General features: G+C 49.0%; 9 protein-coding genes across 9 annotated transcripts; 8 read left to right on the top strand and 1 right to left on the bottom strand. All coding sequences in view use genetic code 12, as the record gives it.

Moving 5' to 3' along the window:
* Positions 1-432: 432 nt before the first annotated feature.
* On the top strand, positions 433-2,157 carry CXQ87_001845 (uncharacterized protein; the record flags this gene model as incomplete). The annotated part of the gene is made up of 1 exon (XM_025480367.1): positions 433-2,157. The coding sequence occupies one exon, from the start codon at positions 433-435 to the stop codon at positions 2,155-2,157; it is 1,725 nt and encodes a 574-aa protein (XP_025334667.1).
* A 45-nt stretch (positions 2,158-2,202) lies between these two features.
* On the bottom strand, positions 2,203-2,782 carry MTR2 (Mtr2p; the record flags this gene model as incomplete). Its single annotated transcript, XM_025480366.1, has 3 exons — positions 2,203-2,214; positions 2,247-2,689; positions 2,749-2,782. The coding sequence occupies 3 exons, from the start codon at positions 2,780-2,782 to the stop codon at positions 2,203-2,205; spliced, it is 489 nt and encodes a 162-aa protein (XP_025334666.1).
* Positions 2,783-5,558: 2,776 nt separating this feature from the next.
* Positions 5,559-6,785, top strand: ASH1 (DNA-binding transcription repressor; the record flags this gene model as incomplete). The annotated part of the gene is made up of 1 exon (XM_025480365.1): positions 5,559-6,785. One exon carries the CDS (start codon positions 5,559-5,561, stop codon positions 6,783-6,785), a length of 1,227 nt encoding a protein of 408 aa, XP_025334665.1.
* A 1,264-nt stretch (positions 6,786-8,049) lies between these two features.
* On the top strand, positions 8,050-9,102 carry CXQ87_001842 (ubiquitin domain-containing protein DSK2; the record flags this gene model as incomplete). The annotated part of the gene is made up of 1 exon (XM_025480364.1): positions 8,050-9,102. The coding sequence occupies one exon, from the start codon at positions 8,050-8,052 to the stop codon at positions 9,100-9,102; it is 1,053 nt and encodes a 350-aa protein (XP_025334664.1).
* A 239-nt stretch (positions 9,103-9,341) lies between these two features.
* On the top strand, positions 9,342-11,174 carry CXQ87_001841 (uncharacterized protein; the record flags this gene model as incomplete). Its single annotated transcript, XM_025480363.1, has 1 exon — positions 9,342-11,174. One exon carries the CDS (start codon positions 9,342-9,344, stop codon positions 11,172-11,174), a length of 1,833 nt encoding a protein of 610 aa, XP_025334663.1.
* A 796-nt stretch (positions 11,175-11,970) lies between these two features.
* On the top strand, positions 11,971-14,434 carry CXQ87_001840 (protein serine/threonine phosphatase; the record flags this gene model as incomplete). Its single annotated transcript, XM_025480362.1, has 2 exons — positions 11,971-12,571; positions 12,630-14,434. The coding sequence occupies 2 exons, from the start codon at positions 11,971-11,973 to the stop codon at positions 14,432-14,434; spliced, it is 2,406 nt and encodes an 801-aa protein (XP_025334662.1).
* Positions 14,435-15,029: 595 nt separating this feature from the next.
* CXQ87_001839 (uncharacterized protein) lies at positions 15,030-16,319 on the top strand (the record flags this gene model as incomplete). The annotated part of the gene is made up of 1 exon (XM_025480361.1): positions 15,030-16,319. One exon carries the CDS (start codon positions 15,030-15,032, stop codon positions 16,317-16,319), a length of 1,290 nt encoding a protein of 429 aa, XP_025334661.1.
* A 609-nt stretch (positions 16,320-16,928) lies between these two features.
* Positions 16,929-18,476, top strand: CXQ87_001838 (E3 ubiquitin-protein ligase; the record flags this gene model as incomplete). The annotated part of the gene is made up of 1 exon (XM_025480360.1): positions 16,929-18,476. The coding sequence occupies one exon, from the start codon at positions 16,929-16,931 to the stop codon at positions 18,474-18,476; it is 1,548 nt and encodes a 515-aa protein (XP_025334660.1).
* Positions 18,477-18,852: 376 nt separating this feature from the next.
* On the top strand, positions 18,853-22,256 carry CXQ87_001837 (uncharacterized protein; the record flags this gene model as incomplete). Its single annotated transcript, XM_025480359.1, has 4 exons — positions 18,853-18,930; positions 18,960-20,690; positions 20,926-21,213; positions 21,246-22,256. 4 exons carry the CDS (start codon positions 18,853-18,855, stop codon positions 22,254-22,256), a joined length of 3,108 nt encoding a protein of 1,035 aa, XP_025334659.1.
* Between the last annotated feature and the right edge of the window lie 1,435 nt (positions 22,257-23,691).

The following is a 23,691-nucleotide window of genomic DNA, read 5'->3' as shown; positions in this document are numbered from 1 at the left end:
AGAGTTGTAGAGAAGATCGAATTGGCCAGGTTTGGCTGCAAGTGTCTTTCGAGTAAAGGGGAGGAGTGCTTCAGATGAGGCACAATGGGTCACCATAGAGTTCATGAAGCGAAAGTGGAGCTCCGCAAAGTACGACGAATGAGTCGATTGGTGCTCTTTGGAAAAATTACTAAAATAGTCGTTTTACGAAAACCCAGATCTGTCTTGACATGACAACCACCTGGTTTGCAGCCATTCGCAGCCACAGTAGTGAAGATTGCATTGATACATGAAATCACCAATTGCAATTCTTGAGTTACAAGAAAATTTGTAAATGAGGGGGAATTCTTGTCTGATAGCTTACAAAACAAAAAATGCCAAAGTAGGCAGTATTAACACAGTCCCTCCCCCACTCCACTATCAACGCTTTCGCGCTTATCTATATCGATAACCATGAGAGCTACCTTCTTCTTTATAGGTGCCGCTCTTGCCACCTTCAGAGACCTCGCCTTTGGAGATCTCAACTTTCTCCACACCACAGACACACACGGCTGGTACCTGGGCCACTTGAACCAGAAAACTTACTCCGGAGACTGGGGTGACTTTGTCTCATTTGCACACCACCTTAAACAAAAGGCCCGACAGAACGGCCAGGATTTGCTTCTTGTGGACAGCGGAGACCGTCACGATGGCAATGGGCTTCTGGACATCACCAGTCCCAATGGCGCCCGCTCGCTTCCGATATTCATAGAACAGGACTACGATCTTTTGACTTTGGGCAATCATGAGCTCTATCTAGCAGAGAATTCCCAGCAGGAATACGAAATTGTGGCGAAGCACTACGGAGAGAAGTACGTGAGCACAAATGTGGAGTACCTTGACGGCGAAAAGTGGGTGCCAATTGGAAACAAGTACAGGTACTGGAAGACAGAGGTCAAGGGCACCAGGGTGCTTGCACTCGGGTTTATGTTTGATTTTGCCAGGTACAATGAAAAGACCAAGGTCACGCCAATTTCCGAGGTGATTGAGAAGGACTGGTTCCAGGAGATCCTCGACAAGTTTCCTGCCGAAGAGGTGGACACCGTTGTGGTGGTGACCCATGTGCCTGTGGACCGGGACTGGAACGAATTGGCGCTTTTGCACGCCGAGCTTAGGGTTCATTATCCAGAGACAAAGATAGAGTACTTCGGTGGCCACAGCCATATTCGTGATTTTGTGGTTTACGACGAGAAGCTGGTGGCTCTTCAGAGTGGCAGATTCTGTGAGACTGTGGGCTTCCTCGGGGTCAATTTGAACGCCACAGGCAACGAGGCCTCTGAGGTTTACTCTAGACGTTACATTGACTTCAACACAGACCTGTTCCGGTACCACTCCGGCAAGTCTGTTGAGGCTTTCGACACTAAGAAAGGCAACCACGTTAAGTCCTTGATAGCGCTGGCAAGGAAGGACTTGGGTCTTGATGATGTCATTGGCTACGTGAACAATTCCAACTATTACATGGACTACGTTCCCGTGTCACACCCAAAGAATTTGTTCAGGTTGCTTGCCAAAAAGGTGCTTCCCACACTTGAGGCAGAGAAGGGTGTGGAAACGAGCCAGGAGAGACTTATCCTTATCAACACTGGATCCGTGCGGTACGATTTGTACAAGGGCCCATACACTTTGGACACACATTACATTGTATCGCCTTTCCAGAATAAATGGGTCAAGGTGACGGTTCCCAAGTATATTGCGGTCCAAATTACCCCCAAGTTGAACCAGGGAGGCTACATCATGGCTGCAGCTAGCAAGGAACCCTTAGCTCCTCCTCATCAGACTCCAAAGGCTTTCCAGAAGCGTGATCAGCAGGTCATGGACTTGTCGCAGTACGATGATTTAGACCTCCATGTCGAGAAGCTCACCAAAGGTTACGTCACGTACGATGACTTTGGCAACAAGGGTGATGACACTGTCCACAAGGCCGTGATCAACTACCCAATCCCCAATGTCGTGCAAAGCGTGGAGCTCAAGCACAACGGTCGTAAGGCACCAGTGGATGTAGTTTTCTACGATTTCATCACCCCCAACGTCAAGGAGGTGTTTGAGCAGCTTGGCTACCCCTTCCCAGAAGTCGAGTTCTACTCTGACCGGTACTTGGGACAGCTACTCAATGACTACGTTGCCGAAAATGAGATCTAGTTGTCTTAAATGCTAATTATGCTGTCGTCGGGCTTGTACGTGATTCTATAGTTGAAACTGTTGATGAGCTCGGCCTCGGACCCGCGGACCACGGCCTCATCGATCACCATGTTCATGTTGAAACCGTACCAGGAACCCCAAATGGGTCTTGGTTTGGCAGGGCCATTGGGCGTCTGTACAAGATCAGCCGACTCCCCTAGCCTGGATTTGCCTCCTTCGTCAAAACGCACTTTGCCGTTCACAGTAACGGAATACAAGCCTGTGCCAGGGATTAGATGGGCGTCGTAGGAGCTCATTTGGTGTGAGGTTAATGGGCATCCAAGCCATTTCTTCTGGAACTCCAACCGAGCATCGTTAGCAGGTGCCTGAGGTATCAACGGGTGACCGTCAAATATTATAGCACAGGCGGGTTTTAGCTGTTTGCCAAATTGGGTAGCATAGGCCTCGACGTTGGGGAATTGTGGTTGAGCACTAGGCCCGCTTGGGAAATACAGAAGGTCAAAAGACGCCAAAAGGCTTTTCAAAAAAGGCTCTATGGGTTGTGCTGGATGGTTAGATGGCCTGGAACGCCACGGGATTCACAATACATACTTGGATCTTGCTGTGAGTTGGCTGCTAAGTTCATTGTGGTTGTGTGATAGAGTGGAAATTCTTGATGGGGTAGTGTACTGCAGGTGTGTACGATGATATCTTGATGGAACCGTCCACGCCGGGAAGTATGAAAAAAAGTTCGGAGTTGAGGGAAATTGAGAGATTCATTTATTACAAGTGATTACCTGAGTTTGTTATTTGGCACGATCATGGCTTGTTTTGAGTGGGTGTTTATCTAAGGTGCTGCATATAACACACTGGCTATACATGGAACCATAGATAAAGGGCCTTTGAATGAAGAGGAGTTTCGAATTTATCTTCAAAGAGGCTCATGCGCTGAAAAGAATTTTGAGAAATTCAAAAGTGCACATTTGTGTTGTGAATCGGCGCACTTATCGAGTGTTCGAGGAAAGGACGAACCAAAGGTGGATCCAATGCCCATATAGAAGTCAATTTGGCCACGGCTCGGGGCTGGCTTATGGAGAAAATATCCGAGGCACTTGGGGTGGCTGGTATGACTCATGGCTCAAAAGGCCTCGTGTATGGCAAACCCTATCACCGAACTCAACAGTTCTTGCAATGCTTTCCAAGAGATACAGCCTACTTCAGCCAGCTACATTGGTCAAAGTGAACGCATGTACATGCTTCGCTGTTGCTTCAATTGCAGTTAGCAACGCCTCAGCTGCTTAACCTGACCAGACTACTTCTACCTACACATGCAACAACCAGAGCCAGGACCACAGCCACCAGCCTGACACCGATTGTCCTCGGCTGCAAGCGAATCAATTCCCCTATCTCCCAAACGTCACAAAACCAAAAACCTCCACCGCAATCCACAATTGACTACAAGCTCAGGCGCCACAAACTACGCAAATCCACAGCAAGCCTAATTCAATACCCGAGGAGCCACAAGACGACATCCACGGGCATCCTCACGGCTGCATCGTCGGAGCGGCTGTGCCTTTCACAGGCAGCACGTCATCGTAGCAAAGAAGCTTCCATCTTATCGGTGCGCAGGACAGCAACCAAGGTCCAGCTATAAAAAGCCCAAGTGGCCCCCCTAGCAGATTTGCAACAAGCACATTATGAGTGACGCAGCACGCACAGCTAAGGATATTGGAGTTGGACTTGTCGGATCAATCGGCGGAAACAAGGTTGCTGACGCTGTTGGAGGAGGTCAGGTGAGCCACATTGTTGGAGGAGTAGCCGGAGGCCTTGGAGCTGGTGCCGCCACAAATAAGGCCGAGGAGAAGGCCGACGAGAAGAAGGATTAGAAAATAGAATATTAAACTGAAGGCTTTTGAATGAAGTAGTGAAAAGTGTAGAAATTACAGTGTGTGTGAAGGCGTGCCAGCAACGAACCAAATGGGATACTCGCGATCTGGCTGCAAGAGCTCCTGAACCAGCCTCACCCTTGCTAGCCCAAAAGGGATTGGGGCGATCGGATTGGGAAGGACGTAAAAGGATGGAATTGACTAAAAACGGGGAATTAACCAAAACCGGGGAATTAACGAAAACAAGGGAATTGACAAAAAACGGGGAATTTGGGGCCAGATCAAAAATAGCCTCCATTCCGCATTTGGCTTTATGAGATAAGGACGCTGGCCAGTTCAGGAGCCGTGCGTACTGCTTGTGGAATGGATCCAGAGAAGCGATCTGATCTGTGCCTGGTGACGTGATCCAGCCAGCCAGGGCAGCAAAGAGGAGGAAGGGGACGAGAGGTGGACAAGAGGAAAGGGGTTCTGGCAATTGGCTAGCCAATTGCTTATGTGCAGGGGATCCAGCATCCACTGCCATAGCCGTAGACTCCGATTCCTCCCCATCCTCCAATTCCCATAACCACACCTCCCCAGGAAGCCTCGTCTGAGAGGGCCTCCATTTTTGCAACCGTTCTCGGGTCCTGCATACAGGCCACCTCGTCTCACCTGAAAGCAGCACGCTCCCGCGCCGTCGCTGCATCTGGCTGGGACCACCTTCCGCATTCAGCGAGCCTACCGCTGAATCGGGCCATGCTGCGTTGCCCTGGCCAAAAAATACTCCCACGGCCGCATCCTCATATATAGCCAGCATAAACGCCAGCGTCAATTGCACAAAAACAGTCTTTTTCAGCCAGCACCCACTGCCGCTTGCGTCCAGCGTCCTGCCCTTTCGCCAGCGTTTCTTCTGTTTCCGGCCATCTAGCCTGCGTTCCGGCAACCTTCTGGGTTTCTTCGCTGCACTTTTTTCCCAATCCGGCCGCTCCCCTTGATCTGACGTTGATCTGCCCTCCAGCCTGATTTAAGGCGCCGGATCCGCTGCACCTCCACGCTTTTCGCAGCCATCTTGTTCTCTTGAAGAAAAACCCACTCCTTCCTTTCGCTTATACCCTAGCATTCAACCACCAGTTGGTCACTCAAATCCATTATCACGAAGCTACAATCCATTGGTCACCAACATCTATTGGTCACTCAACATCCATTGGTCACCAACATCCATTGATCACTTAGCTTTACATATATTGATCACTCAGCTACAATCCATTGACCAGCTACTAGGCATTCCCATTGACCACTCAGCTACTAGGCATTCCCATTGACTACCCATTGACTACCCATTGACTACCCATTGATCACACCGTTGATCACACCGTCATTCATCACCATTAAAGCTACCCAATCGCAGCTACTCGGTCACCAATACCCTTGATCACACCAACCCATACCCTTTTGTGATCACACCAACCCACCTGTGATCCCAACCCCCTTGTCCCACCCCGTGGTTCTGTCCTGCCTTAAATCGGCCGGTCCATCTCGCTAATATCTGCATCACCCATGAGCGTGGTGCACCCCATGTTCGACCTGAATTACCCCAGGAGCCCCATGCTCAACCTGCTCAAGCTCCGCCTGCTCACGCCGCCTGGCCTTCTGCTGAACTACTCGAAAAAACGCTCCCACAGCGACTTGGGCGCTGACTCGGAGCCCCAGCATGAACTGACCAAACGGTCCAGAACGGCTCCACCTTCGCCGCCATCGGCTCCTGCCACCGCCGTGCTTCCAAGCGCCGCTCTTTTTAAACAAACACCGCAAAGAGTGTCGCTTCCCAGCCTTTCCACTGCTTTGGAAAGAGCGAAGGACCCCATTGTGCCCACAGTGCTGCTCGACTACTTCGACACATACAAGCCGCACGACGAAAACTGGCGCTACGGGCTTTTGGATCTGATCAGAGCCAAACCGTCTTTTCTCAATTCATACAGCTACCTTGAGGCCCATGCTCATAATAGGCCTGTGGATGGAGGTGCTGGTTTGAAAATGGCTGCGAAAAACGACACTGCAGCTACTACTGCGACACAGCCCAACACCCAAAAAGAGCCAGTCAAACTCCCACCCATCAGTGAGCTTTCCCTGGGCGTGAAACCCCATTTTGACTCCAGAATCAGCAAGTCCTTGCCCACCCTCGCCGAGCGCAAAATCAACTTTCCCTACGAGTCAAACTACACCTACCTCAACAAGACATACATGAACGACGTGGAACGGTACCCGGAATATCTTGAATTGGCCCAATCGCTTATCCAGCTTTCTCGCCCCGCTGGCGCTGGCGCCAGCTACTACCAGCCAGAATACAGACCGCCTGTGGCTACCGTGAATACCGTTCCCTTCACCCCAGAAAACTCCTTCACGGAAAACGAGCCCTCGAGTCCGAAGAAGAAGCAAAAGACAAAGTTCATTCCCATCACCCCACCCTCGGTCAAGGACAAGTCTCGTTCGGAGCTCATGAGACTGCCTCCTCGCCATGGCCAGCAGGCTGCCAGAGTATGCATTTCCTGTGGATCTGACCAGTCGCCATGCTGGAGACCATCGTGGTCGATCAAGGAGGGCCAATTGTGCAACTCGTGCGGCCTTCGCTACAAGAAGACGCTGGCCCGTTGCTTGAACAAAAAGTGTAAGAAGATTCCAGCCAAAGGTGAGTGGCTGTTGATGCAGACGAAGGGCAAAGCAGACTTTGGCGACGAAAAGGCATACAGCTGTTTGGACTGCGGCTGGAAGGTCGAGGTGAAGTGAGTTGGTTGAAATTGGGTGCAGTGGAGGCGCTCAATTACAGCTACTTCACTAAGCATCATTGGAGGAGATGCTTCCTTGACTTTTCAGATTTGCATTCACAGGTGTGCCCTTCGCATGACCCTTCGTGACCATACTTCAGGTAATTTTATCAGCATTCTAGGAGATTGACTATTGATTAGTCGCCTTGCCACAGACAACCGCAGGGCTTTAATATAGCGCACAGCGCTCTTTGCATAGAGAACGGTGTTCTCGACCCATGTTTCAATTGAGAGATTTTTAAAATGAGTTGTAGGAGTAGGAGAGTGGTAGGAGTGAGGTTTTGTTGGTTTTGCAGCTTTGCTGAAGTGATACGTATGAATATCTCTAGGTGAGCACGAATGGAATAGTCTTCTAGTGGTCGATTTGATAGCCAGTGCACTTTAGCTTAAACGTTCGTTAGAATTTACAACTCCTTCAATCTAAAGGTGTGTTTCAATCTAGCTTGGAAGATCTCTTCACTTGGTCTGTTACAACCTATTCAGTTTGGACTCGAAAGTGAGACAGCTAGATGGGATGCATTCAGTTTATGATGACCACTCCACAATTCAATCTAACACTTTCAGCCTGAGAGCCGTTAAGCTGCTTTAAGTTCGTCCAAATGTTCCAAAATCTACTTGTCAATACTCTCCCTAGAAGTGCTCCACAATTCACATTCAGCGGCATTATGTCACGATTACATAATCTGACAGTGGCAAACTTCGGAGCGCAATCCTATTGTGGGCCAGGATAGGCCAAGTTGTGGTATTCAAATTCAGACTCGAAATTTAAAGAAATCTGGAATGTACTTTGCAAAGTGTCGGATAATTCGGTGATTTCTCGACCTCCATGACCGCTGGTCCACACCATACTACATTCATCCCTGGTTTCAACTCCAGATCAATTGAAATGAACATTGTTTACAACAGCCAATTTAAAAAACTAATAAATTCATATATCGATAAAAAGTCATTTCCGTAAAATCACGGTCATGAAACACCTGCCTGTCCTCTCCACCTAAGTCTTTCGCATTTTGCAACCGCCCCACGGACCCTAGAACCCCGGATATAGCCACGCCACCTCCTTAAGAAACATATAAATAGACCCCAAATCCACTTCTTCCACTTCTTCTAACCCATTTTGTTCTTTTTTTAAATCCCCCAAGATCACCCCGTGGAACCTCTATGGAAGGGTATGGAAACCCGCACACCCGCCCTATATCTCTTGATCTCACCTAATCTCAACCACCATGTCTGAAATCACCATCAACGTCAAGTCGTCGGGCGACAAGAAGTACGAGATTTCCGTGGAGACCTCTGCTTCCATCGCCGACCTCAAGGCTCTTATCTCCGTCCAGGCTGATGTGCCTCCGGAAAGACAGCGTTTGATCTACTCTGGTAAGGTCCTCAAGGACGAGGAAACCGTGGCTTCCTACAAGATCCAAAACGGCCACGCTGTTCATATGGTCAAGCTGTCGGCACCAAAACCAGCTGCTGCTTCTTCGACCCAGCCTGCTGCCGAATCAGAGAGATCCACCTCTCCTCAGAATGTGCCTTCCAACATTGCTGCTGGTCAGGGTTCGTTCAACCCATTGGCTGACTTGACCGGCGCCAGGTACGCTGGCTACACACAGCTTCCTTCGGCTTCCATGTTTGGCCCCGACGGCGGCATGGGACAGATGCCAGACCCAGATCAGATGCTGGAAATGATGAGCAGCCCGATGTTCCAAGAGCAGATGAACTCGCTCTTGCTGAACCCGCAGATGTTGGACTTTATGATCAACCAGAACCCACAGCTCCGTGCCATGGGGCCCCAGGTCCGGACGATGCTCCAGCTGCCGATGTTCCGTGAAATGATCACCAACCCGGAAACCATGCGCAGCATGATGAACCTCAGAAACATGCAAGGCGGCGGTGCCGAGGGCGCTGCTCTGGCTTTCCCTGCGCCAGGCGCCAACCCTACTGTCAACGAGGGTGGTGAGAGTCAGACGCTGGGCCAGACTGAAGGCCAAGGCTCGACTCCAGGTCAGACTCCAGGTGTGGGTGCCAACCCACTTGCATCTCTTTTCCCTAACGGCATGCCTGCTGATCCTTTCAGCATGTTCGGTGGTGCTGGCGCCGGTGCTGGTGCTGGTGCTGCTCCTCCTCGTGACGACAGACCTCCAGAGGAGCGTTACGAGGCTCAGTTGAGACAGCTCAACGACATGGGCTTCTTTGACTTTGACCAGAACGTCGCTGCGCTCAGGAGAAGTGGTGGCAGTGTCCAGGGAGCGATTGAGTACTTGTTGTCGGGTGGATTCTAAGTGCTCCCCTTACAATGTTGCACCAATTGCCTCTGCGTACTAACCCAGTGTCCCTCCTTAGTGAAGCCTCACCGCCAGCAATGCTCTGGATGGGCTACGAATAGCTAAATTTGATACATCTACGAATTTCGTCACGAAGTATACAGCCAGTGGCTTTCCAAATATTAGTAGTACTGTGTGTGCGCGCACCGAAGTATCACCAATACAAACTCTCAAGCTACTTCCTCCACAACACCATAATGGCAGAATCGCCAGAACCACAGGAGCCGACGAATGTCACGCATAGAACACGGAACGCAGGCCGTCGAGATTCAATAGAAAAAGAAGCACAAGAGAAAAAGAAGTTCGATAAGGAAAGAGCTCGTATTATCAAGGAAAGTCTAAAAAGCGACTATGTGGAACCAGATAAGCGCCACTTGGGCCATCTACTGCATCTCACTGCTCCCCACGACGATAAAACTGCTTGCATAGAACCAATGGACTTTCAGCTACGGAAGTTTGCTGGTTTGATTGTCACCACTCATAAAGCAAAGCCCCAGTTTTCAGAAGAGTTCATAGACGAATTGGGGAACTTGGCTTCGGAATACTTGCATAAACTAATAGGGCTGCTTCACAAGTACACGGAAGTGCAGAGACACAAGAGACCTGGAGTTCATGATTTGGATATTTGTTTCCACAATAACTGTATTAGCCCTGGTTCTTTGTACCTGGAGTACGAGCGATGCCGGGTGTTGCCTGAGGCGACTAAATTGCATAAGAACACTTTGGACAGACAAGCCAATCAGCTTTTGGATGACTTCTACGCTGAAGAGTTCCATCTAGATAAAAACGATCCATCCGCAGTGTTCCACGCCAACGACCAGCATGAGGTGGCCTCCTTAATCCCAAGACAGCTGCTGAGGCCATCATATATTCCTGACTATTTTCCCACGCTTCCGCCGGACTACACATACCAAAACACGGGTAACTATATGAAGACCATTACTGAACTCAAGCAGATCAAGCTTAAGTTAGTGGAAGAGCTGAGACTCAACGAGGGGTCCTTGTACAAGCTCATTGACCGCGAGGTGCCAGAGGAGGCTGTGCTTTCAGAATTGGATTCAGATGACGAGGATATCATGAGCGTTTCTGGGGAGGGCCATGCAACTGATGTGGAGTCACCTCAAGAGGCAAATGCAGAGGCGAGTGAAACAAAAGAGAAGCCCAAGGAAGATGAAGGTCAGCCTGCTCCTGAAGAACCCAAACCCCCTACAAGTTCCAAACGCTTTGATTTCGTGGACTACGCTATGAGGCGGAAGGCAGCCAAGGAAAGAGCAGCCAAGAAGCTTGCAGCACATAGAAAGAAGAGAGAAGATGATATTCTCTTGAAGCGCGAAAAGAAGTATTCGCCATATGCCACGGCTTTGCCTACAGCCGAAGACAATGCATTCTACGAGCTGTTCCTACAAAAGAGCCTAAAGCGAGTCGTCAAGGCGACCAAGGAAGCTCATGAAAAGAAGCGTGCTAAGATCGCCGAGTTGCTTGAGGAGAGAGCCAGACAAGAGAAAGAGCAGGAGAAGAATGCCGGGTCTTTCGAATTCGGCTTTGCATTCAACCCCAACGCCAATGTGCTGGACGAGAGTGAGGAGGAGGATGATGTTGGTGAGCTCGATTTTGGTGATGACTTCAAACTCGTGGAGAACAGAACCGACGTTGCGGGCAAAAGGCCATCCAGCAGTAGCGACCAGACTGCTCAACCTATCAGTGAAGCTGCAGAGCAAAAGGGCGAGGGTGATTTCGATATGAAAGAGGCCGAAGATGACGTGGGAGATCTTGAAAATGAGCTTGACAACGCATTGAACGAGAACTCGAATTTGCCAGCACCAATTCCTTTTGACGATGGAATGGATGGCTTCGAGCTGAGCGACAGCGACAGTGACGAAGACACCAATGTGGGCAACCTCAATTTCGACAACAACAATAACAACAACATCACGCAGCCACAAGAACCCGCTACGACGACTACGTTCGAGATGAATTTCCCACCCGAGGTCTCTGAGGAGTCCGAGGAAGACGACATGATCGACATGTAAATAGCATAATACCAAGCATGAGATCAAGCAATTGATGTGGGTGTCTATTACCAGATGAGCGATAGGTATTCAACACTGTATTAGTAGCAAGCGATTTCCAGATCTGCTCATAACTGATGATTATGCGCTTTTACTTGGTCAGTAAGTTCTGATTCCCGAAGACCCATCAAATCCACCTTTCTTATCCTTAAGACAAATTCTGAAAGCTCCATCAAATAGTCACACTTCTACTTTCACAATGCCTTGTGAAAACTCCGTTCTCCACCATGGACCCTACTATTCCTGAAACGGTTGCGAAACGCAGCCACATTCCAGTCATCACGTTGCGCCCAACGACTGTATCAAATTAATCTAAATCTTCTTCAAAGTCCATATAGTCCTCTTTAGTCCGCAATGCTTCTACAATTCAACTGCACCTTTTTGTTGCTTCCTTCTTGAAGCCTTTGGTGTCCTCTCATGTCTCAGCCAGCATCTACACCACCAGCACCAAAAACGCCTCATCAACACGAAATAAAAAAATTTCACAAATTCCTCTTACCCTTCAATTCCTAAACACCTACTCTTCTAACACCTCTTAAATGGTTGCTGTAACACAATGGCCTTGCCTGGTCTTCGGGAGGAAACCCGTGCACCCATACACAATGGCAGCACAAACACAAGATACCCAGCTCAAGCTAACAGCTAATTTTGCAAATTGACAACTTCCGGCCACGTCCATGAAAACAGGCATCCTGACCATAATATAGTTTAAGCCCAAACTCATTTATTGCTGATAACGAGAAATACCGCTCCTTCAATGACCTCGGTATCGCTTCCAGCATCTGCACCGTTCCCAGTGACCGTGACGGCGATTGCCTGTCGACCTGGCGAAATCGTGTCTCGATATGCTGTTTTGCTCAAGTATAGGTACTGGGATTACCAGGAGGACCCCAATTCGAAAGAAGAAAATCCACCGAAAATCCGTGTGGAGAGAATCGGTCTGTTTGAGAGCCCTATAGAGGGCGAAATCACCCTGATGGATGTTCATGTGGGCGAGGAAATCACTCACAGCGGCATTGAAGTGTGTTCGATCCGTGAACCTTGCACCCATGACGTGCAATACGGTGGTTTGTGTGCTCTCTGTGGAAAAGCCGTGGAAGACGAGAAGGACTACACTGGCTACAATTACGAAGATAGGGCCACGATAGCCATGTCTCATGATAACACGGGGCTTCGTATCAGTTATGACGAGGCGACCAAGATCGAACATAACGCGACTGAACGGTTGGCTAAGGAGAAGAAGCTCATTTTGGTGGTTGACCTTGACCAGACCGTGATCCATGCTACGGTGGACCCCACTGTGGGCGAATGGCAAAAAGACCCCAGAATCCTAACTACCCCTTTGTCAAGGACGTGCAGTCATTCTGCCTTGAAGAAGAGCCAATTGTGCCTCCAGGCTGGATGGGCCCCGACCAGGACCCACGAAATGCTGGTACTACGTCAAGTTGCGGCCTGGACTCAAGGAGTTCTTGGCCAATGTTGCTGAACGCTACGAGCTTCATATCTACACAATGGCTACGAGAAACTACGCCTTAGCTATCGCCTCCATTATCGATCCCAAGGGCATCTATTTTGGCGACCGCATTTTGAGTCGTGACGAGAGCGGCTCATTAACGCATAAAAACCTTAAACGACTTTTCCCTGTTGATCAGCTGATGGTGGTGATTATTGACGATAGAGGCGATGTATGGCAATGGGACCCTAACCTTATCAAGGTTGTTCCGTACGATTTCTTCGTTGGCATTGGCGATATCAACTCCAGCTTTTTGCCAAAGAAAAATGGGCAGCTTGTGGGTCCCACAAAAAACAGAAAGAGCCTTGCTCGACTCGAAGAGGCCATGGGCGACGACAAGAAAGACAACAAACCAGCCGAAATCGACGATCGCCTCCAGAACTCAACACAAGACAGTGAAATGGATGACGGCAGTGACAGTGAACCTGGAAGCAGCCAGCCAAAAGAAGAAGAGGACCAACCAACAGATGTTGGCAAAAATGGTCTGGAAAGCTCGGCCACGCCGAACTCAAGATCCTCATCGCCAGACGAGACCGGCGACTCAGACTCGCACGATTCAGATTCGGAGAGCTCCTCACCAGTGGATCGTCTAGTCGAATTAGGCGGAGGTGAGAACAACAAAAATTTGCTTCTCGAACAGCTGATATCACGTACACAAAACCTTGAACAACAACAACATGACAGGCCATTGGCGAAACTTCAACACAAAATGGACAAAATAGCACACGATCATGAGGACAACTCCGAGCCCGATAAGGAAGAGGAGGAAGAACACATTTTGTACGACGACGACGCCGAACTTATCACCCTCGAAAAAGCATTGGACTATATTCACGAGCAGTACTATAAAGCATTTGATAGCTTTCAACAGAATCAGGCACTCGGTCGCCCTGATCTTACCACGATAATACCGCGGCTAAAACTTGACTGCTTGAATGGAGTGGTTGTCTTACTTTCAGGCATTCTACCGTTGGGTATGAACATGAACAACGCTGATATCGTCATTTGGTGTCGCCAATTCGGTATGAAGGTTGTGAACGAAGTGTTACCAGAAATAACTCACGTTGTTTGTCGTGACCCCAATGCCTCATACATGAAGACCGGACTCACACTAAAAGTCCGAATTGCTAAAAAAACCGTTCCCGGAGTTAAAGTGGTCAACCCAGATTGGCTCTTTGCATGCCTCAGCCTGTGGAAGCCTGTGGCTGAGAGTGACTACTTGATAGAGCTTCCCGAGCAGGATTGGTATGTTTCAGAGAACGATGTCACGAAATACCAGACAGCATTAGGGTCACAACAGGAAAGAGATCAGGCTCGCAGCGCCGCAGCCGATTCGAGACCACGCCAGGGCTCGTTATCTTCGATCGATGACTACGATTTCAACGAGGCTGACGCGGAAGTTGATGATTTCTTGGCTGGAATCAGTGATGATGATGAAGAAGGGGACGACTTCGAGGCTGAGGGGGACGAAATTCTGGGCGGCATGGAAGCAGCCAACAACGGCGGCAATGGCGCAGGTATGTCTTTCGTTAAGAGTCTCTATTCGAATAAGCGCAAGGCGCCAGAGGACAATGACAGTGATAACGAAGACGCAAGTGATGACTATAGTAACGGTGATCACAAAAAACGCAAGACGGAAGAGGACGGTGACAACATCGACGAGCTCGAGAAAGAGCTTTTGGATGAACTCGATAATCTTGATGAATAGAGGAACAATCAAAGCTTTCTGCTAGACGAGCACGCTACACAATGGGGGGTTTTCCATTTACCAAGAATTTAAAAATAGGGGCCAGAGCTAATAACAGCTGCAACGGTACAGGGCTGAACCGAAGGCTCGGCCCCGGTTAAGCACAGTTGCAGGCTGAGGGTCCTTAGTTGTGTTGGTGATGATGAACAGCCATTTTGCGCCGAGTTTCTATTTTTGTCAGCATGTCAACACACTCGCACTCAGCCAGCCCCCAGACTAGCAACGAATAATGGTCGGCGCGGCTAGATCCAGAAAAATTGCAACAATGAACAGGAACAGAAATCAAACAGTCGAAGGTTCACCGACATGTTCAACGAAAAAAAAAAAGGTTCATGAAAATTTCCCCTTATTAAGGTTAGTCGCAACTAAGCCGTTGGTAGATCGCAAGCGAGATGACGCTGTGATCCCAATTTGCATCCCCCGCGCCTCGCCGATCCAGCTTAAATCATTTGTGTACGCTGAGCACGCGGTCTATTTGTGCAGGTCTGCATCTCCCCAGCAGCGTTTATATAAGATGCTGTTTGCTGAGTTTCTTCATCAATCAATCTAAGCGACCATGTTTTTCCGTTGTTTGGTGTTATTCTTTACCATAGCGTCTATTGTGCTATGCCCGTGGGCCATCGTGGGCTCCTACAAGAACCAGAGCCATCTTACTGAGAACTACTTGATCGGCGTCCAAATAACCGGTCTAGATGTGGGTAAGCTTTTTGCTGGTGCTAACCTGAAGAGAGACTTTGCGAAGATGCCTAGATACGTGGATGTCAAGCCAACGCCTACTGCCACTGAATCCCTCGTGACTGCTTTCCCCAAGAGAGACGTTGTTGGCGACATTGAGTCGGCACTCGGCAATGCTGGCGGTGATATTACTTCAGCCGTGGGTGGCATCAATGTTGACAGTCTCACTGCACAGGCTGCATCTGCCACGAAGGACGTGAATACCGCCGAAATTGCCAGTAAGATCTCTGAATTGGCAGCTAGTGCCTCCATCCCTGATTCCTTGGCAACCATTGCAGCTGGTCTCGCTGATGGTATCGACATTGAGAGTGTTGTTTCTGAATTGGATTACCGTGACTTGGGATTGGCTGACTACTACAGTGTCAGTTACTGGGGCTACTGCAGAGGTTACATGAACGGCGTGAATGGTACCGATGAGCTCCTTGACAACTTGGGTAAATTTGGTGATAACTTCAACAAGGACGATGTGAAGTTTGTCTGGTGTAGCTCTCCCAAGCCTGGCTTCAAGTTCGACCCTTTGGACCTTGTCAAGCGTGAAATGACTAACGCTGTTACCAACTCTGTGGACGGTTTCAACGGTCTTCCTCAAGAGCTCTCCAACACCATCAAGGCTCAACTCCTTGCGATCATTGCATCTGTGGACTACGAGGACCTCAATTTACCCGGTGACTTGAAGGACAAACTCACTTTGCTCAACAACGTCACGAAGGCAGCTTTGGCCATGCTTATTGCTGGTACAGGTTTGGCATTTATTTCCTTTATTTTCCAGTCTGTTGGTCTTTGTTGCTCACCCAACAACAGCTGTCTTTCATGCCTAAACTTCATGCTCATGTTGCTCTTCTTCATTTGCATACTTCTTGGCGCCGGTTTGAGTACTGGTGCCTACATGTTTGTGAGGTCTGAGGTGAACGATGAGATCGACGATTTTGGCTTGAAGTCGTTTTTGTCGGTGCAATATTATGCGTTTGCATGGTCTGCCATGGTGGCATCATTTTTGGCAATTGTTTTCGCAGCCGTTGGCTACTGTTGCGGCTGTTTCTCAGGAACCAGACGCTCATACAAGAGAGTGCAAGAGCCACCAATGGCTTACGAACACAAGGGGTATCACTAGGGTCACCTTTGTTAGGCAGCGTAGCTGTCAGATTTATTTTATGCGGCATGATTTGGACTTGATTATTGTAGGATAGTAATGGGTAGAAGTCTGGTGAACTCGTTCATTTCACGCAGAAGCAGCTTGATTTTCTAAATTGGCTTTACTAGAAATCGATTCGTGGAGATGTTGAAAAACTGAACTGTTTTGTCATCGTGCATTGAGGTTTACATTTTGCTAATAATTGGTTATTCGCAGCCATTTTTCACACACGAAACAGAAAATCAAATGCATGCAAATTGAAACAAAAAGAGTTGAATATATTTTCCAATCCCATCGACAGCCTCAGGTTAACAGTCAGAAGTTCCTCTTTGAATAATCTTCAAGGGTGGATTCTGACTCAGATTCGCATAAGTTATCAGCTCACTATCCCACACCTTCTTGCAAAACTGTTCTGGAGCCCATCACTTTTCCCAAAGAATCGAAACAATCAGACAAATTTCAAATTGAATAAATTATCTCGAAAAATTATTTTTATCACTTTCCCCGTTATGGCACTGCAGTTGCCGCAAGCTCAAGTGTTGATGCCTCAGCTACTACTGTGCGAATTCGCATCTTTTCAACTTCATCATGCTCTGCTCCCTTTCAGGCGAGGAGGCCCAGGAGCCGGTCGTGTCGCCCAAAAGCGGATGCATTTTCGAAAAAAGACTCATAGAGCTGTACATATCCACAACTGGGAAAGATCCCATCAGCGAAGAGGCTCTCACAGCAGAGGAACTCATCGTGATTCAAAATAAAGATCCAGTCATAGTTCCACCCAGACCCGCCGCTTTCAACTCAATTCCTACCATGTTGCAGGCTTTTCAGAACGAGTGGGATGCATTGGCTCTTGAGACATTCACTTTGCGTAAGGAGCTCAACAACACTAGACAAGAGCTTAGCGCTTCCTTGTATCAGTACGATGCTGCAGTGAGAGTAGCTAACAAGGCGCTCAAGGAGAGGGACGAAGCACGTGAGGCGTTGACTGAGCTTTCACAGTCGTTTGCAAAGAGCGATCCACCCGTGGAAGAGAAACTGAGTGATGGAGTTGAAGAGAAGACAGAGGAGTCAGCAGATTCAAGGACGACAGAGTCGAGGCTGTCTGAAGAAGTGCCGTTGGAGAGACGTATTTCAACCAGGGAGTTGCCCGAGGAAGTTGCTCAGAACATTTTGGAGGCCGCTGAACGACTTTTCAGGGAACACAAGAACAACAAGGTCACGGTGGATGTTCTGAATGCCAGAAACTGGGAAGTTTTCACCACCGAAACGGATCACGAAATAAAGCGTCCTTTTGGGCTGCTTCCTGTTGGGTCTACAGGCAAGGCTGCCGTATTCGGCCAGAACTCCATCTTCATTTACCCTGAGGGTAAAGTGATGCATAAGAGAGCCCCTATTATGAATATCTGCTTCACTGGCAGAGGAGACCAGATCTTGGCCGCATGCAACAACAGCACGATCTACATTCAGTCTGTCAACGGAGCTCCACCAAAGCCTCTTAACCACAAGGCGGGCGAGATCCACAAAATCGTCGCCCATCCGTCGGTCGCAGTGTCGATTGGGTTCTCGCCAGACTACTGGACCGTATTCAGCCACAATCGTCCGGTCTACAAGTCTGAAAGAGTCCCATTTAAAATGACGTTTCAGGCCCTTCATGTTGATGGCAGACTACTAGCAATTGGCACTAGCCATCCTGGTCAGGTTTTGATTTATGACATTGTTACGAACGAAAGGGTCGCCAGCATCAACACAAAGTACCCACGGGTCAATAAGATTCAATTCGCCTACAACGGATATTGGCTTTTTGTCGGTTCCAATGAGTCTGGCAAAGGTGTTGTACAATTGTTCGATCTACGCAAAAACTCATTGGTGCAGCAATTCGAGTACAGCGATAGAGTGGAGTTTGCTATAGATAAGTCTTCTCAAGTGCTTGCAGTATCTGCGAGAGCCGAAGGGGCGATCTTCTTCAGTACCTACGATAAGAAGGCGAAGAAGTGGGATGTTGATACTCTCAAGTTGAATTCCACAAACCCCGTGCATCTGATTGAATACGTGGACGACGACAACGGCATTGCCACATACCTTGCCTTGTCGTCCTATACGATACGAAGAATTGTTCTTCGCCAACCCGGTCATGATTAATGTAAGGACATGTCCGAAGATAGCAGACCCTCTGGAAGCGGCCCATGATTTGTTTCTATGGATTCTTAGCTATCTTGTACTATAACTTCTAGGTTTCCTGATCTCAAACAGGACGTGAAGTCAATAGCGGGATGAGTGGCTCAGAGGCTGCAGTAACGTTGTATCAATTCAAAAGACAGTGTCATTCAGCACATGTTCCCGCTTTACTGGCCGCAAGCCGACAGCCCTATCATCGCTGCTCAACAAAAGTATATTTCCATTCATTCCTCTTTAATATAAATACTCCATGTTTTGCAACTCCGATCAGCTCATATTGTCAACCTCGTACCGCTTCTTGCAGGTGCGCATCGCATCGAAACTTCTGGGAAATACTACAATGTACACCGAAGAACAAAGAAAGAAGATTGACGGATTGGTGGCCCAGTGGCTTGCCGTGGATCCAATGAGCTGTCACGTCAAGAAATCCAAACTTTGCAAGAACAGCAGAAGTACAAGGAGTTGGATGGAAAACTCGGAAAGAGAATCGCTTTTGGAACTGCAGGGCTCCGTTCGTCAATGGAGCTGGGTTTTGCCCACATGAACGACGTGACCATCTTGCAAGCATCCCAGGGTCTTGTTTCGTATTTGTCAAAGACGGAAAACCCTTCTTTGGTCGTTGGTTACGATCACCGCTTCCATTCGCAGAGATACGCTGAAATCACCGCCAGTGTAGCTTTGGCTAGCGGATTTACCGTTTACTATTTGGGAACAGCAGAGAGTCTTTCTGACGAATCTGACCCAGAAACTAGAGAGGGCGACAAGGCGTACGTTCACACGCCTATGGTCCCTTTTGGCATAGACTTCTATAAAGCATCAGCAGGTGTGATGGTTACCGCTTCTCACAACCCTGCTAAGGATAACGGATACAAGGTTTACTATGGAAACGGCTGCCAGATTATCCCACCTCACGATGCTGGCATTGCTAAGAGCATTGACGAGAATCTCGAACCGTGGAAAGACCGCGGAGTATGGGATGTCAAGGGTAACTTCGAGAAGGGCTTGAAGGAGGGCAAGCTTGTGCTTGTGAAGGAAGAGCTCTCTGCTAAATACGTGGAGGCCGCCACGGAGCAGCTTATTCGGAAATCATCGCTTTCCTACAAGTTTGTCTATACCCCAATGCACGGAGTGGGTCTTGAGATGTTCTCGAGGATCTTCAAGAAATTCCACGCCAAGCAGACCGACGTGGATGTTGTTCCTGAGCAGGCGTTCCCCGACCCCAAATTCCCCTCGGTGCCTTTCCCTAACCCCGAAGAAAAGGGTGCTTTAGATTTGGCTATAGCCCGCGCTGAGGCTCAGGGCTTATCGCTTGTGGTTGCAAACGACCCAGACGCCGATCGTTTCAGTGTGGCCATTAAACGCAAAAACGGCAAGTGGCAGCAACTTACCGGTAACGAAATCGGTATTTTGTTTGCTGCCTATGTCGTTGAGGAGCGTACCAGCAAAGCTGATTTGAGTGAGACATGGCTCCTCAACTCCACAGTGTCATCCCAGCTTTTGCGCTCATTGGCCGAAAAAACCGGATGCCATTTCCAGGACACCTTGACTGGCTTCAAGTGGATCGGCAACAAAGCCATTGACCTCAAAAAGGCCGGGAAACTTGTGCCGTTTGGCTATGAGGAGGCAATCGGGTACATGTTCAGTGTGGTGAATGACAAGGACGGGATTTCCGCGGCCGTGATGTGGCTTCAACTCTACGAGGAGTGGTTTGGCGACGGCAAGCAGGACCCAATTGAAAAGTTGGAGCTGATCTACCAGAAGTACGGCTGGTTCAAGGAGTGCAATGGCTACTACAAGCTCGACACCCTGAAGACACCGGGTATCTTTCAGGCAATTCGGGACTCATTCCCGGGTGACGCTCCATCCACTCTTGGCGATTTTAACGTCACCGAATGGAGAGATTTGACTATCGGTTATGAGCTGTCCACCCCAGACCATGTTCCGATTCTCCCCGTAGACCCACTGTCTCAGATGATTACAGCCGTTTTGCAACCACCGCACTCTAGCGAGCAGGTGCGCTTCACTTGCAGAGGGTCCGGAACCGAGCCCAAGCTCAAGGTGTACATTGAGGGTCGGTCGAACGGAAGCGAGGAGGCGGCCCTGAAGCTTGCCAGAGCATGCTGGGACACACTTAAGAAGCACTGGTTTAAGCCGGAAGAGAATGGGCTCCAAGAAGTGGTGTAGTGGTTTCAGACGGGGGCTTTATTGCGCAAGGGATCCTGCAGACAGTGCCCGACATCTGGCTGCTATTTCTAAACTTTTCGTTTGTTTGGCTCGCCAGTCTACGTCTCACTCAGGTCTCACACGCCATGGTTTTCAAGGACAAGGCATCAGACCTTCCAATGTATGTTGATTGTGATTTTCGTTAATGGAGAATTCTAACCCGCAGCCACAATAACCGATTCCGGCCCAGACGACCCTCGAGGGAATGCTCCGAGGCCTCCTCATAGGGGCAGTTGCCCTACTATTGGTGTGGACGTTTTTCCAGAGAAACAATGGATTCAACCCTTCCATTCAAGAAAAGGCCGTCTTGACCGAGGATTACGACCTATACAAGGTGACCAAAGATGGCGTCCACAAGGTCGAGCCAGAAGATGCCTCCACCACCGAAGAGGCCGAGCAGATTTATAAAGACACCGTTCACATCCACGACTTGAACGACTACCAGGGCACTACCGCAGGGGAGGCTCACAATGAGGTGGTGTTGTTTTTGATGCCCTCAGAAACGCCGAGCATGTGTTGCCCATGGCCTTCCAAAACATCATGAACTTGACCTACGACCACTCGTTGATTGACATTGCATTTTTGGTTTCTGACTGCTCTCCTGGTGACACCACGTTGGAATCCGTCTTCAAGTACTCCATTTCATTGCAGAACGGCACGTTGGCCGACGAGCTTCTAGCTGCAGAGCAGAACAAACGCAACAACCTTGTTCGGGGCACCAACGACTTGTATGAGAACTACATGGACCAGGGTTATATGGAGAATGTGCGCAAGGCGTACAACTCGCCTGAGACATGGCACAAGGGCTATAGAACGCCATTCCGGTCTGTTTCCATTTACGTTAAGGACTTTGGCCAGGTGATTGGCCAGGGCTTCAGTGATAGACACGCCGTGAAGGTGCAGGGTATCCGTAGAAAGTTGATGGGCCGGGCAAGAAATTGGCTTACTGCCAGCGCCTTGAGAGCTCACCACTCATGGGTGTACTGGAGAGACGTTGATATCGAAACCTGCCCTGGATCTGTGATCCAAGACTTGATGAAGTTCGACTATGACGTGATGGTGCCTAACATTTGGAGACCATTGCCCGGGTTCTTGGGCAACGAACAACCGTACGATCTCAACTCGTGGGTTGAGTCAGAGCCGGCACTTGAGTTAGCCAAGAAGCTTGACGAGGATGATGTCATTGTTGAAGGGTACGCCGAGTACCCAACGTGGCGTGTACATTTGGCCTATCTCCGAGACGCCAATGGTAATCCCAACGAAGTGCTTGACTTGGACGGTGTTGGCGGTGTGTCCATTCTCGCCAAGGCCAAGATCTTCCGCCAGGGCGTCCACTTCCCTGCGTTTACATTTTTGAATCATGCTGAGACCGAGGCGTTTGGCAAGATGGCCAAGCAGATGGGCTTCCGCGTGGGAGGCTTACCGCACTACACCATCTGGCACATCTACGAGCCCAGTGAAGACGACTTGAAGAAGATCGCTGCCATGGAGAGAGAGAAGCGGCGGAAGCAGAGCACCTAGACTGTGAGGAACTAATCATATCATTTGGCATCGTGTAATAATACAAGCAACAAGAATAATCAAAAAAAAAATAACATTCTCAGTAGGAAGGCAGGTGTTTTAATCTATGCGACCTTATGGCCACTCAGAGATTGTTCACATCCATGTTGTTCATCATAAAATGTCTATTCTGCTGAGGGAGTCGAACCCTCGCTCGGCGCTTGAGCTAACCGACTAGTCCAACGCAAAAGAAAATCATATGATCTACGACACCCGTTTGAGTTATTCGGCATGGCCATACTTGACCAGAATGAAAGTTTTCGAAAATAGCCTCATTGTGGAGATTGCGTGGTGGCGATCACGATGGTGTGCTCAAAATCGGTGTAGCACCGCTGGTTCGCGAGATATAGCGGTTCAAAGTTCGCACCCCCAAATAGTGAAAATTTCGTCAGTATAGCAGTTAATGGCTTCGAATCAAAGCCTCATCTAAAGCAATGCAAAAACAGTTTATGAAAATGAGGACCTCTGTCAACGCCACAGCTCCCCTGGAAACAACGTAGTTCATTGGGGCATTATTGTAGATCCACAGCCTAGTTTCCATTAACTCTCTCTCCACGTGGAGCCAATACCACAACAGATCAGCATGGGATTTGCACCCTGATCAACCAGTATCTAGGCAGCGAAATACGAGAACGACCTTACCATGACGCCAATCCGTATCCTGAATTGATTCAGAAATCCTCCAAACCTAGGGCCATCCACTGCACGATCTTCTAGAACATCAAGGCGGCAGCAGAGGTTAGTGGCCCTCGGGTCGGCTGTAGGCACAGTGTCACAAAACCGTGTTTACTATTCCGAGCGTCTTCTAGAATCGCAGGGCAGCGGGCCAGAAACGAGTTTAGGACGGTCGTGTTTCCGATATTTTCAATGTTTTTTTGTTTATATATCAGTTCCAAAAATGTTTATTGTATCTTTGTTCGCGAGTCGAAGTGCAATTGCCGAGCGAAGCCCAGCCTCGAATTCCCGTTGCAGCCGTAGTAGGTGAGAACGCCGCAGACCCCAGGAAGTGCGGGACCACCAGTCAATCGGCGGTTGACTTTTCTTAAAAACCATAAAGATTAAAGATTGAATACTAGAAAGTTCAAACCACCGAAGCCTACCGGATCAGGCTATTTTTGGCCGTGGGGTTCGGACAATGCTGGGTTTTCTCGATTGGTCTAGTTGGGCGCCAAATTCGCACCCAGACGGCTCAGCTAGACGACCAGAAGACGCTGATCGAAAAGCCCGCAACGTCCAAAACGCAAAAAGTCAGGATCTGAAAAACACTATAAAACCCCGTTGCATTCCGAAATTCAAAACCCCAAATTCTCTTTTTCTTCCCGCCGCTATACTACCATAAACGCCTGGCCCTCTCGCAGAACGTTGAATGCGGCTCCACCGCCTCGCTACGCGAGAC

This window comes from Candidozyma duobushaemuli, assembly GCF_002926085.2.
Source record: "Candidozyma duobushaemuli strain B09383 chromosome Unknown B_B09383, whole genome shotgun sequence".
Taxonomy (NCBI): Eukaryota; Fungi; Ascomycota; class Pichiomycetes; order Serinales; family Metschnikowiaceae; genus Candidozyma; species Candidozyma duobushaemuli.
Note: the sequence above shows the minus strand (reverse complement) of the source record. Positions and strands in the feature narration are given on the sequence as shown.